Source organism: Falco cherrug, chromosome 11 (assembly GCF_023634085.1).
Source record: "Falco cherrug isolate bFalChe1 chromosome 11, bFalChe1.pri, whole genome shotgun sequence".
In the NCBI taxonomy this organism is placed as follows: domain Eukaryota; kingdom Metazoa; phylum Chordata; class Aves; order Falconiformes; family Falconidae; genus Falco; species Falco cherrug.
This window is the reverse complement of record NC_073707.1, coordinates 23,982,995-23,995,904: the sequence shown is the minus strand read 5'-3', so window position 1 is coordinate 23,995,904 and position 12,910 is coordinate 23,982,995. Positions and strand designations below refer to the sequence as shown.

The following is a 12,910-nucleotide window of genomic DNA, read 5'->3' as shown; positions in this document are numbered from 1 at the left end:
GTTGAATGCTTTGCTGTCCCCTGGAGGTGCCCCCCATTTCTGCATACATGCTACAATTTAGCATCAGAATTTGACACATGGGAAATCCAATAGCTCCCATGTTATAGAATAGAAGATATCGAGGCACCAGGGGATATAGGACTATCACACTGTCACCCTCACATAGCAGAGGTAAGAAATGGACTGACAATACCTGATCTTCCATCTTCAGTTCAAACAGAGAGTTCCCACTGCCATGTCACTGTTAGAATGAGATTCCTCCGAAGAAACTCCAAAGTGCAAGTTTGCATCTTTCCATCTGTCAGCAATGTCACAAATCCTAGTTTTGGCAGTTTCATATACCCAGGGTAACCCTTCCCCATCTTGCTCGCTCTCTCCTCTCCCCATCCCACCCCCCCACCCCCACCCCCCCTTCCTAAATGTGCAATCAAAGCTCCCTACCCTTTTCCTCTCCTATACTTCGGGCAGGGGTATACAGAAGCACTGTTATCAGATTGTGCAAAAATTACTGAAAGTAATAAGAAACCAAAATGAACTCATTTTAGGGAGAGGATAAAATAATTGCACTACAAGAAAACATCACTACATGTTTCCTTAGGGGACTGAACGGAATCAGTTCTTCCCTCAAGATACTCATAACTACAGTAGACTAATAGGATTCATGTTCCTGAAAGCCTCTGTGTCATTTTTAAGGTAAATGACTAGCACAAGCCAGAGAAGCTGTAGGACAAAGTCAGCTTCCAAAACGGTACAGAACTCTCAGGTCCTTTAGTCATGAATGGAAAACATCAGAATCACAGAGTTTTGATATTGAGAGTTAGAAGAACCACAGGAATTAACCACCACAGTGCAACTCATAATTAACCAAGAAGCCTTCACAGGCAAACATAATCTGAATAAGCTTTTACGTACTCCAAGGCCATTTCTTGAATGGGACTATCTACCTGCTTCACAGCTATCCTAACTCACACACTAAGATATTTGCAATGCCAGCCTCCACTGAGACACAAAGAAAAACATTCAGGTCCCTGCAAAGATGATAGCAGAAATGATACAGACTCTACTACTATTTTGCTCATAGGTTCAATTACTAAAGAGCAGGTTTTGGTTTTGCTTCATCTCCATTTTTAGTGCTTTCGCCCCCTTTATTATTTACATAGAGCACCACTAGTCTCAGGGTTAAACAAAAAATCCCTAATGATGAAAGCCAATCACTCACTCTTGAGCTTCTAGGGTCATGTTTACCACGCTGATCTTTGCCTGTCTGCAATCCTTTGTCAATACTTATCTAATTTATTAAAGTATTAGCAGCTTATGTGGGACCTAAGACCCAATTACCATCAAAATGCCTTCATGCCTTAACAGCTGCTCTAAATGAGCTAATGGCTTGTATAGGAATAATAATATCTGTAATCACTTTATATTATACATTACATCCTTATGTGGCAGAGATTTGGTACAGTCCTTTAATCAAATGTCCTGGAAATAAGTATTTAACAACAACACTTTATCCACTCATTGGAGCATCTAATGTTCACTGCCTATTTGCAATGCTTAAGTATATTCCAAATGGGGGGTGAAATGTATCTATTCCATAGCCCAGCACACAAAAAAAGCATGCAGTCTACTCAAACATATGACATTAAATGGCATTCAATTGAATTCTCGGCACCAAATGCAAAGGATTGTGATCCAGCAACCACAGACTGTAGAGGGGACAGAGGAATGACTTATATTGTAAAAAGAGTTCAAAATGTTCTTCGTCACAGTAGCTGTCACACATCTTTGCTTCCCTGCTAAGCCCTGCACCTCCACCTCATAGCCAGGAGTTGCCACCTCGTCTCCAACGTAATGCTGTATGCAGCAGGTCATTCACTGTGCTGCTGCAAAAGTGGTCACGTCATTGCTGCACAAAGCCTCTCTGATGATCCAAGCCAGAAGCTTTCTTCCCACAGCCACCCTAAAATGGGATGGTTTTGGTGTTGACCATCATCAGAAAGGGCACATTTGTGATGCATCAGCTGGAATTAAGGAGGACAGGGAAGGCACAGCCAGAGGCAAGCAAATGGAAAAACCTCCAGGCGACCCCATGGTAGAGCAAGAACTCGTAACCATGCATGTATCCCTCTGCAGTGACTCGGTGTTGAAGCAAGGTTGCCAAAAGGTGCGTGCATAGTAACTCTTCAGCTCTGCTGTCGACCTAATTTAGGCCACATCCTCCGAAACAGTCTGATAATCAATGCGAGAAGCATTTTTCTCCTCTAATACTGAAGGTGGGGTTTGATGCTTTCTGGATGTTTAATGCTCCTTTCAAGTTTGATGTTCCCAGCTTCCATGATGTTCTCACGTGTTCATGCTGATAAAGTTTGAGTGAATTGTGAACCTCAGAGCTTGTGAGAAAGGCAACTTTGATCCAGTGTCCACCCAAAGGAAACAGAGATGGATGGGATCCTGAGGAAGGCCAGTCCTGCTGTTCAGCTGCCAGCCCGCTGTTCTGCTGGGAAGCTCTTGGCCACCTCGCTCTCCTTGGTGTCTGACTCTACTGAGGCTGTACTGCAGGAATCGTTGTACATGTCTGAAAAGGAAGACAAGGGCATTGTCACTACAGTAAGTCTAAAGGACATCTACAGTCTTGAGGTTCATTGTTAAAAGCCTGAAATAAAATAAAAAATAAATAATCACAGTTCTATTGCCCTCCCAATTCCTTCACTAAAGGCGAGGGAGGCTCTTTTGGCATGTAACTAACTGTAATGTGCGTGTGGCTTTATTTATTTTTCTTTTGAAGCATTAGACATGCCAAAGAAATAAGAGCTGTAGTTAGGCACTGAGGGTGGAGACAGAACTGACCTGCCGTGGAGGTGAAGGAGCAGCAATTACCAAACTCCCTTTAAACAACAGCAAAGAATCCTGGTTAACTTTCAAAAAAAGGTTTTTCTTCACTTCAACAAACTGACTTAAAAAAAAAATAAAATCAAAGAAACCAGTAACTCAGAATAAAATGCTGGTAGCTCTCTACCACAGGTCCCCAGGGAATGGCTGTGCCAGATTTTGCTTTCTTCTCTTACCAGAAGAAAAGCAGGACACATTTTTGGTAAACTATATTTAAGGATGGGTAAAAATTAATCTAAAATTGTAAAACTTTGATCTGCAGAGTTGCTGAGGCTCAGCTTTTCCAGTGCAACCTGCCTGGCTGTTAGGTCAGAACCAACGCTGAGAAAGGATGACTTTTAGTGCTGATTTGGCTGAAATCTTGCCAGAGCAGCCCTTCCTCCAGCCTTTGGAGCCAGCAGCGAAATATGATGAAAGCAGTAATGGTACAGGCGATTTCAATGTTTTCAAACCTAGACCAGAACTACAGCCCTGATGCTGATCTAAATCCAAAGCCTACGCAAGCCAGGATGAAAGCTATCCTGCAGTCACAACGCACCCTGCCATATGGCACACTTGGGCTAGCTGTAAAGTAGCTAGCCTGGGTACTGGTAGCCACAGGAGTTTGGTGGGAGATTTGCATTCTGCCCAGGAAGGGGAAAACAACTAAACCATGCCAAGGTAAGCTGCTGTGCCTAACTAGCCGTGATACCCGCGGCACCGAACTGCAGGCTAGCTCAGCTGCACCACCAGAGGCTGCAGCACGGACACACACTCAGGCAGAGTCCTTTAATACAGAAAACACACTGGTTATCACATCCTTTTTATCACATCCTTTTTTTGTATGAAAAAGAGAATTAAATGCCAATAATACATTTTCTCTGTTACCTGCATTGCTGTTCTTAATTAGGTTGTTACTTTCCCCCTCTGCTGGCTGCAATATACTGGAAGGAACCCAGTCGCTTTTCTCAGAGACCAGTTTCTTCACTAACCTGAAATTCAGAGAAGAGTCATTGAATTTCCCCACTTCCCTTTCCCTGGGTTGTGTTTCTTAGAGGTGCATGTTGGGCAGCTATTTTCTCAACTAAGGAAGAAGGCAGAGGACCCAGAGCAGTCCTACAGGTAGCTGGTGACTAAGTTTCAGCAGTTTCAGTGACCCAGTATCCCAGATCAAGCTCACTTGCAAGCAGATTGTGTGACAAGGAAGCAGTGGCCTTGGCCTGTGTTTGAGACCCTGGGCCACATTCAGAGCTGAAGAAAATGAATCTCTCATATTGTCCATCCCCCTTCCGTCAATACCATCCTGCGTGGATGTGTTCACTTCCCACCTACTTCATCTGATGGGACTTGCTCCCATCTCAGCTGCATGTCAGCTCTGAGTGAAGGGTCTGACTGCACAGGCACTTCAAGGAGGTCAGCTCTTCTTCCTCCAAACTACCCATGGAAGGAGAATTCAGATGTCCAGCCAGGTCAGTTCCTAACACTCATTTGTAAGCAAGAGAGAATAAATAGACCAAAATTTGTGTGAGCTCAAGAGGGCCAGATTCATTCCATGTTGTCAATCTCATCTTATATCTAAGCTTTTGGGGCTAAAAATGCACTCTGGTTAACTGCTGCAGCTTGGTGGAAGGAATGGGGATTTTATTGATGTACCTTATGGCAGGGTGCTGCCTTTGACAGTTGTCTTTCCAGCTAAAAGGTGTCAAAACCCCAAATATTCCCCTCCATTTCCTTTATGCAAACCTCCGTCCTCTCAAGGCTCGTGTCACAAGCGTTTGGGATGAAAGCCCACCAAAGCTGCTCGTATGTTCATGCCTTCTACTGCCTCTTTCACATTGTGGTCAACGGGGTGAGGGGATTTGGATTTGATTTTGAAGAGGCTTTGACATTCTTCTGAATATTTTCCATCTTTTCCAGGAGGTTATGGCTGTTGTACCTGTTAAATTCGGTGTCTCTGCTGTACTTACCATTGACCGTTCTCTCCTTCCTGCACAAACTGCACCAAATCGCCATCCTCAAATGTAAGAGAATCTGGGAAACAGCTGTCAAAACTGCCTTCTACCCGAAAAAGGTTGGTCCCCTAAAACGGATGAAACAATGCACCAGAAATACAGTCACTGTGGATGAAAGAACACTGTGCGAGAGAGTGAGTTTAGTTAAATGCTGAATTAGACATTTTAATCTGGCAGAGGTTTCTTCTGTAGGGAATTCTGTCAGTTTATTCCTTTTACCATGCCCAGGTTAACTACGACTCAAACTTAGGACAAAAGTATGCTGTGCATTCAGGCTTTAGAATTAACTGGCCAGCCGTTGTTCTGATACAGAAATTAGGTTTGTGACACCAGGTTTAGTTATCTGGAAAAGTCTGAAATTACTTTTTTAAAGGCTCAGCGTTTTTCCTCACTTTTATAACAGGTAAAGCTACAGCTTACAAGTAAGGGTGACTTTTTAGGGTACAAATGATCAACAAAATAGCCTTGGAATAACCTCCCAACACCCCAGATCAAATTCCCACCTTCTGTATTCCCACACATCCATGAATTTAAGACTGGTATGAACCCAAACTTCAACAGGTTAAATTGTGATCTTTAGAGAAGAGGAGGTTGCACTGGGAAAGGCAGCATAATTTGAAAAAGGCATTACATTGTTAGGGTTGGTCTCTTCCTCCAAGTCAGAAGAGTTGGAGAGTTCATCTGTGCTGGAGGGGATCGCTTCAAAATCTTCAAATGTGTCTAGAGATGGCATTTGCCTGCTGGGCCAACCTTTTCAAAGGAGATAAAACAAAAAGTGTTACCTATCAGTCATTAGCCTCTTTCAGACTCAGTCTTTTAAAAACAAACACCACCGGTTCGCTTCCCACTATTCTGCTTACTGAATTGTTTGTACCTTTTTACAGCTTGTTCCCTGATTTTGCCATAAAAATGTCATTGCAACCATTACTCCGTCTCTAAAAACATGTACCACTTGCTGTCATTTGCGGGAAGGCAGACTGTGTGGCCACAGTGTGCGTGCCCATCAGCACCTTGAGTGTTCAGCATTGCTAAATAACTTCAGCTCAGGATGTACGAAAAGCAAGGACCAGGAATATTTCTGAGGAGTGAGAACTGTAGCAAATGATAACTTTTGCCAACATGGTTTTCAGAAGGCCATGCTCATTCAGTTCCCAGATTACCTTCACATGTTTACCCATAAAATGAAGTCCAAAGCCACTGAATTTTGGTTGACTTCTTATCTCCATCTCACGCCAAGGTGATATTACCACCTAAGCAACTTACAAGACTATACCCTGGAGCAGACTGGAAGTGCAGGGAAGGGACGGAGTAAACAACAAGGGCAAAAAGACAACTAGACCTTGGTGGTAGGTAGAGAAGATCTCATTAATATTTCTGCTGTTAACAGACTTATTGCATGCTTTGCACCCAAAACCACCCCAGCCCAGTGGAAGGGACTTAGTGAGAGATATCCAGCCCAAGCACAACAGCTGCTCTCTTTCCTTACAAAGGCATGCCCAGAGGATGTGTCCTGAGGGAAATTCAGGCTAAGCCTTATAAGACCTGCCTGCCTGAGGCTCCCATGATGGAAAAGTAACTCGGCCTCTTCTGTACAGATGGCAATCACGATACAACTTTCCTTCACGCTTGATGTTTGTCCCTTTTCTGATGGGGATGACTACAGTCGAGCTAGAAGGAAACAGACCTTGCATCTACCGAGGGATTCTGCAGCCCTGACAGATATAAACTGAATGGAGTCAGTCGAATCATGATGTGCCTTCCTACTTCATCTACCCGCTGTGCAATAGCTGATTCACAGGGACTTGAGGTGAGCAGCTGCTGAATCAAGTTCTTTCCAGCCTGTGGGCCATTGCTTTTGGCAAGGCAAAGCAGTGCTCTGACAACAAGGCGCCAAGACAGATGGTCACACAGTGGGATTATGCATAATCCAGCACCCACAACCAACCTGGCCTGAGACAATACAAAACACGAGTCAGGCAGTTCAGGCAGTAAACAGAAAAGTTTTGTGATCTGGGAGAAATAGGTTTATCAGTTGATTTATTTATTCCTTCCCCGTGTACATTCCCCCTGCTACAGGCACTGGTTGGTGCAACGTGTGGTCATGCAGCTCTGCAGCCCCTTCTCCCTCCTGTTACACAAGGACTGTGACTCCCCCGACCACTGCGGCTCAGTTACAGGAGAGGCAGCGACCGCCTTCCACCAGGGCAGATCCCCAGCTGTAACCCTGCAGGTGTGGTTAGGTCACCCGCACTTTCCAAGATGTAAACTAGGCTCTGAAGCAGCATTCGTGTGCTCGGCTGTGAGTGTCCCTGCCAAGGTCTATACCAACAAGAGTCACAGAGTTTTAAGGCAGAAGAGGCAATTTCAGTTACAGACCATGCAGCATACAGAACTGGACCCCGTATTCTGCATCGGCTGAATCACACCAGCAAAATAGTAACAACTGTCTAAATGTACAATAATACATAGATGCTAATGCGTTTCAAACTGCTACAGCAATTGTACTTCAAATTCACAGGTTGGAATACAAACACCAGAAGAAAAAGATATCCCCCTTCCCCCTTAGACAAAGCTTCAGTGACCTTTTGCCACTGTCATTTGTAGAAAGCATCCAAAGCAGAAACCTAAACAGCAAGGATTCCTTACAAATACATCCATTGGCTTTCCTCTTCCATTCCAGAACTGCTATCCTCATTTCAGAGACTAAGAAATAGCCTAAGTTTTACGTACTTCAAGCTGTGAAATAACACAGATCAAACTCTGAGCCCTCTCACGTCAGTTAAAAGAATTATTTTCAGCTGTGCCTGACCTACAGAGAACCAGAACCTGGGACATTGTTTCTATACCTTGTTCTTACAATGCTTTCATGGGAAATAATGTTATTTAAAAGAGAAAAATCTCTTTAAGTTATAAAGAGTAACTATTATCATAAATTTACATTACACTCTCAAATTGAGATGAAAAATGTGTTAATTTTGTTTACCTGTCTGTGAAGCAGATCTAGGTACAGGTCTCGCGGTAGAACCAGTATTACATTTAGTCTGGGCCAATATGGTGTTCTCAAAAGCATCTGTGACAGGAAGTACAATTTGTGTCTTCAAGGTGAAACAGTGACCAGACAACCAGTCCAAAGTGAATTCCTGAATCACCTCTGCAACTGGTAGTCTTTTTAACAAACATGTGGACTGGGGTCCAACAGTTACAAAAGAGGAGACACATGACCAGCACAAATGAGTGAAAAGACAGCAGCATTCCACAGAAAAAACTGTAAGTCTGAGAAGGACAGAGAACAGCCAAATGAATCAAACAGAAATACGGATGTTAATTAAGGAAAATAATTGCTGGGTGAACAGTGCAGTGTTCTATTTCGCTACAGCTTGCTCACATGTTTTTAACATCTTCCTTGCAGCATTTCAAATCATTCTGTAGGTGATGATATATGGCTTTGATGCCCATCCATACAGCAACGAGAGGGAACCAGGGAGGCTCTTCTTTCCAGCCAGATGTGAATGATTTCACTCTTGATGAATGCTATGCAATTGTGTGGGGGAAGTTTTTATCTATGTACATCAAATCCTTTGTGTTATTAACTCTGTCAGGGCCCTGGCAATAGCGGTATTATCTTCTGGTAAAGGGGTGATAATGTTCATTGTTTCCTACTTAAAGAAACTCGGTGTCGTGAGGGATGTTGTGCAGTACCACCATGGTTTCAACCAGTGAGGACCAAGTAAGCTTTATCCTACAGACAGTACTTGCACCTTGAAATACCCCCTACCTACCTCTGCAGCCACATGGTATGCTGAGATCAGAAGTATCTGTCAGTGAGGAAAGTGAGGTATGAATACCACAGCTCCTGGTGCTGGGTGCCAGGATGATTCCAAACATAGTGCCAGGGGTCACTGACAAAAGGAAAAACTCTGCAAACAGCAGAACTACTATTTCCCCTGCTGTCTCTGAATTGCTTCTTGCAACCTCTGTGTTCTAATTTCCTCTTCTGTGGGGAGCGACACAGGAGATAGCTCTGGTATGTCACTGATTCCATCACTGACCTGGCCACCTGCCCTTTCTACCAATGTTTTGTGCAAAGCAATACAATCCCAAGAAAGGATTCCTCAGCCGACGTCTCTCTCTCCCCTGTCTTGTAGTAGGGACATCTGACTGCTTTTGCCCCACAAGGCAACATGCTCTGGCAAACGCTTGTGTAAAGGGGAAAGCTGCCAATGGAAGCTGGTGATCTTTTGGTGGCTGGGGAAAAACTTCCCAGTTTAACTCTTTGGTATTGTTTATTAAACAGTAATTGATGAGTCTGTTCCAACAAATAGGTGGAAATTTTGCTTGGCTGAAATGAAACACTGCACCTTAAATGGATACTAATGCACAGTAGCCTCTTCTGTAGTCTTTAGGCTCCTGCTCCTCTTATTAGGTATAGATACTAAGAAGGGAAGAGGGATGCAAGCAGCCAGATGCAGGTGAAGGTGAAAAGTAGCTCCTTCTCTCCCTGCTGCTGCACTCTATGGAGTGAGGTAGAAGCCAGGCAGAAAATCCAGATCCAGATGACAGTCTGTTTAATTTAGACAGTTTAATTTAGGGCCATCCCTAGGTGAAAGCTGGTAAATATAACATGAGTGCAGGGGACAGGCAAGGGGGTGACAAGCTGTGTTTATCACAGTTAAACAGATAATGACACCAAATCCCTAAAGGACTCCAGTGTCGTCTGCCAGCAGTGATGAGATGTTAATTGAGTGAGTAATATCAAAAGAGTGCCGAACAGGTTTTCATGCAGGATGGAAATACTCATACCTTCAAACCCCAGGGGAGTTGGGTCACTCTTTATTTCATGTCTCTTGACTTTAACTGCAGGCACAAGGGGACCTGTGTGAAGTTTGCAGAGTCACAAGGCTGTAAATATTGTTGAAGGAGAAACTTGCTTTCCCATTACCTGGAAACACTACCTGCCTAATACTTTGTTTCACCCGGAAAAATTACCAACCCTTAAATTCTAGGTGGTGAAGATAAAATAAACACTTCTGTGATGTGGAAACAGATCCCTTTTTGCAAAAGACATTAAGACATAATAAATGTTATCTGCTTCCCATCAGGTTTCACAGATGCTTTCTCTCTCGTCCGGGAGATGGCACTAACGCAAGCAACTCACAGTCTCGGTTTTCTGCCCACGAGGCTGGCGGGGAAGAGCCCACAAAAGCCAACGCTCGTGCCCCACAGAAGTCGAGGGCATCTGTCACAGGTCCACGTACAGTGCTCCTCCTGTGTCCTGACTCCACATGTGGAGGACCGGCGATGTGACAGAGCTGAACTGTCAGCAGTGAGGACCAGCACACAGCAGTATGCAGTAGCCTTGAATGTGATGATCCACACACCCTAGCTAGATCTGCACTTGACTGATCCTGAGACAAGGCTCAAGCTTCGGTTCTTTTGTCATCTGAAGTATTTCCTTAAAGCACATGCTTTATTTAACACTTAATTGAAGAGCACTGATTTTGTTTTCTAGCTTTCAAATCATTACAAAAGTAGTTTTCTCAGCATTCCAAGAAATTGCCAACAGCTTTGTGATAGACAGGATCCTAGGACAGGATTTTTTTATATGAAACTGTAAAGAAGTTTTAATTTCCTTGTAATTCACACATGCTCTCTTTGATAAAACACACGAAAGAGCAACCCTTGGTTGCCCATTCTCTTTGTACATAAGTGCTTCTTTCTGTTCCCCAACTTTGGAAATAAATATTAGGAAATAATTCAGTCTTCCCATAACTTAGTAACAGTTACATATTTCTGAAGTTGTTGCCAATGACAGAAAGCTCTAAGAACCTCTTCTCCTGTGCTATACCCATCATTTCCACATAGTGATGTTTTAGTGCTATAATCTGAAGAGGATGGCAAAGAAACATTTGTAGGAAGCCGAAATATCTCATCCTTCCTTTGCCAATAAACCCCACTACACTCTCATTTTGTGACAGCCTCATTGCACAGTCAAGGACACGGTGTGTATCCTTCGTAACTATTTAGAATGCACTAACTACTGTGCAACCTTTTTTTCTGACAAATATATAGCAAAGGTTTTTATACAAATGAATTCAGCTGTTGTTCTTTCTATTTTAGTTTGTGAATTGTCCCGCAAATCTTGAACTTGCAAATCAGTTCCTCCATTCCAGGAACTGCCAAAAGACAGTATATTCAGAATTTGATGTAAGACCATATGTTCTGTTCCCCAAACAGAACTCTGTAACTCTGACACGTAGGCATAGGTGCCTACAACCTCACTGATTTTCAACACAACCAGTTTGCCCAAATGCATGGGTTGCTTTTGAATTTAAATATAAGCACTGGTGCAGTAACTTAAAGCAAATTTTGTAAAAGTGCCTTTTATCAAAATAATCACAGCTCAGAAGTAAAACTTTCAGAAGTTCCCACACAAACTACATAAAGCTCAGTACATTCTGGGCACCTGGCTCCCTTACACACATCTGAAAATTTCCTTGAAAACATAATTTCTAATCATAACTGTGATTATGCTAAATATGCTTAAACCCAGCATCTATTGCTACTTCATTTTTGGCTTGATTTCAGGCTTTCTTACCATCTGATGTCTGTTGAGGCTAAGCAATGAGGAGATTCTCTCCTCCTTGAAAGCAAAAATCCTAAACAGCTTTAAGGAAACAGAGAAATAATTTCTATTGAATTTCACTTTATCCAAACCAGGAAGAAGTTGGAAACCTAACCCCACATCAGCCAAAAATTAATCCAGTTTCCATGGAAACCAGAACCACTCCTTGAAGCCTATTATAGAGAAACTGAGTCACTATATATGCTGGCGGAACACCTTGATATACATTCAAAATGTCTTGGCCTGCCTCCCTGCAGGTGTTCTACTGGTTCTGACTCTTCTTCTAATGGAACCTCCTGCATTTATAAAAACTGAGCCTGATGTACTCACTCTGATAACAGCATTTGGCAGTAAATGTATCAGCCAGCAGGAAGGGAGAAGGGTAGCTAAGCAAGCAGCATGACGGTACCTTTGGTCACAGCAGAAGAATTAACTGTGGTGCTGGTGGAGGAGGCTAGGGAAAAGCGACGGGTAACTTCTCTTTCCTTAGATTCTGGATCTGGGAGGACAGACAGATGCAATGCAGGGCAGAATTAGAGGTTAATAAGCACTAAGGGTAAACAAGGTCCAAAGTAAAGCAGCAGCTGGAAAAGGTAAATAGAAGGTAGGTTGCTCCTCTAAAACAGCCAGGAAAAATGCCCTCAATGAAGTGAAAGCACAGAAAGGAGTTTATATGAACATATTTTCAAAGAAATTCCAATTGTATCAATTTTAATACTTCAGAAAGGAGAGTTATGCCAATTGATATTTTAACAACCAACTACTGTACAACTACAGCTACAAAACACAGAGAGATGAGCATGATGTTTAGAATGGGGTGTGTGTGTTTACAGATGAGGCTTGGATTATTTCAGACACACAACTGCTTGTTCTGTGATGACTGACCTGAAATACACCGAAAACCAAACTGTGGTTTGGAGCTCACATTTGTCATTTCTAGAAGTTAACTGTGTGAATGCCTGAAAGCATCTCTGAGCCTCCATCCTTCACTGTGCAAATCACCTTGGAGAAAGTGAAGGCAACAGAACTTTTTTTTGTTTACTCCAATCAGGATCCTGCCTTTTCTCAAAGCCCATTCAGAAGAAAACACAAATTCTCCAGACTACAGTATGAGATGTGAGTAGCATTTTTTACTCAAAATATTTCATAACCAGATCAGAGGTATAAATGGACTAACTGTTCACCAGCTTCAGAGAGCACATGATGTTTCAAAACACACTGAGGTCATCACACAGCTCTTAGACTGTGTCTACACATCTACAACACATCAGTACACTTCTTGCACCTACCAACTACAGCAGCACCACTTGGGATAAAAAGTTGCCTGCTTACAAATATTTCAGAATTAACTTTTTAGTCACTTCTGCTGAAAACACTCTAAGCTGCGCTCATCAAGTGAGTATGTCCA

At 42.9% G+C, this 12,910-nt stretch overlaps 1 protein-coding gene across 6 annotated transcripts in view; it reads right to left on the bottom strand.

Annotated features, from left to right (window-relative positions):
* Positions 1-418: 418 nt before the first annotated feature.
* MCF2L2 (MCF.2 cell line derived transforming sequence-like 2) overlaps positions 419-12,910 on the bottom strand; it is a 181,087-nt gene continuing 168,595 nt past the window's right edge. For 4 of the 6 annotated variants that reach the window (XM_055723577.1, XM_005438482.3, XM_055723576.1 and 1 more), the window contains 7 exons: positions 11,912-12,001; positions 9,681-9,752; positions 7,864-7,950; positions 5,512-5,630; positions 4,836-4,948; positions 3,757-3,860; positions 419-2,575 (listed from right to left, as the gene is read on the bottom strand). In XM_055723577.1, coding sequence (XP_055579552.1) covers positions 2,475-2,575; positions 3,757-3,860; positions 4,836-4,948; positions 5,512-5,630; positions 7,864-7,950; positions 9,681-9,752; positions 11,912-12,001 — 686 coding nt within the window. In that variant the 3' untranslated portion in view covers positions 419-2,474. The remainder of the gene's footprint in view (positions 2,576-3,756; positions 3,861-4,835; positions 4,949-5,511; positions 5,631-7,863; positions 7,951-9,680; positions 9,753-11,911; positions 12,002-12,910) is intronic. The other 2 variants (XM_027804257.2, XM_027804258.2) reach the window with 2 other exon arrangements.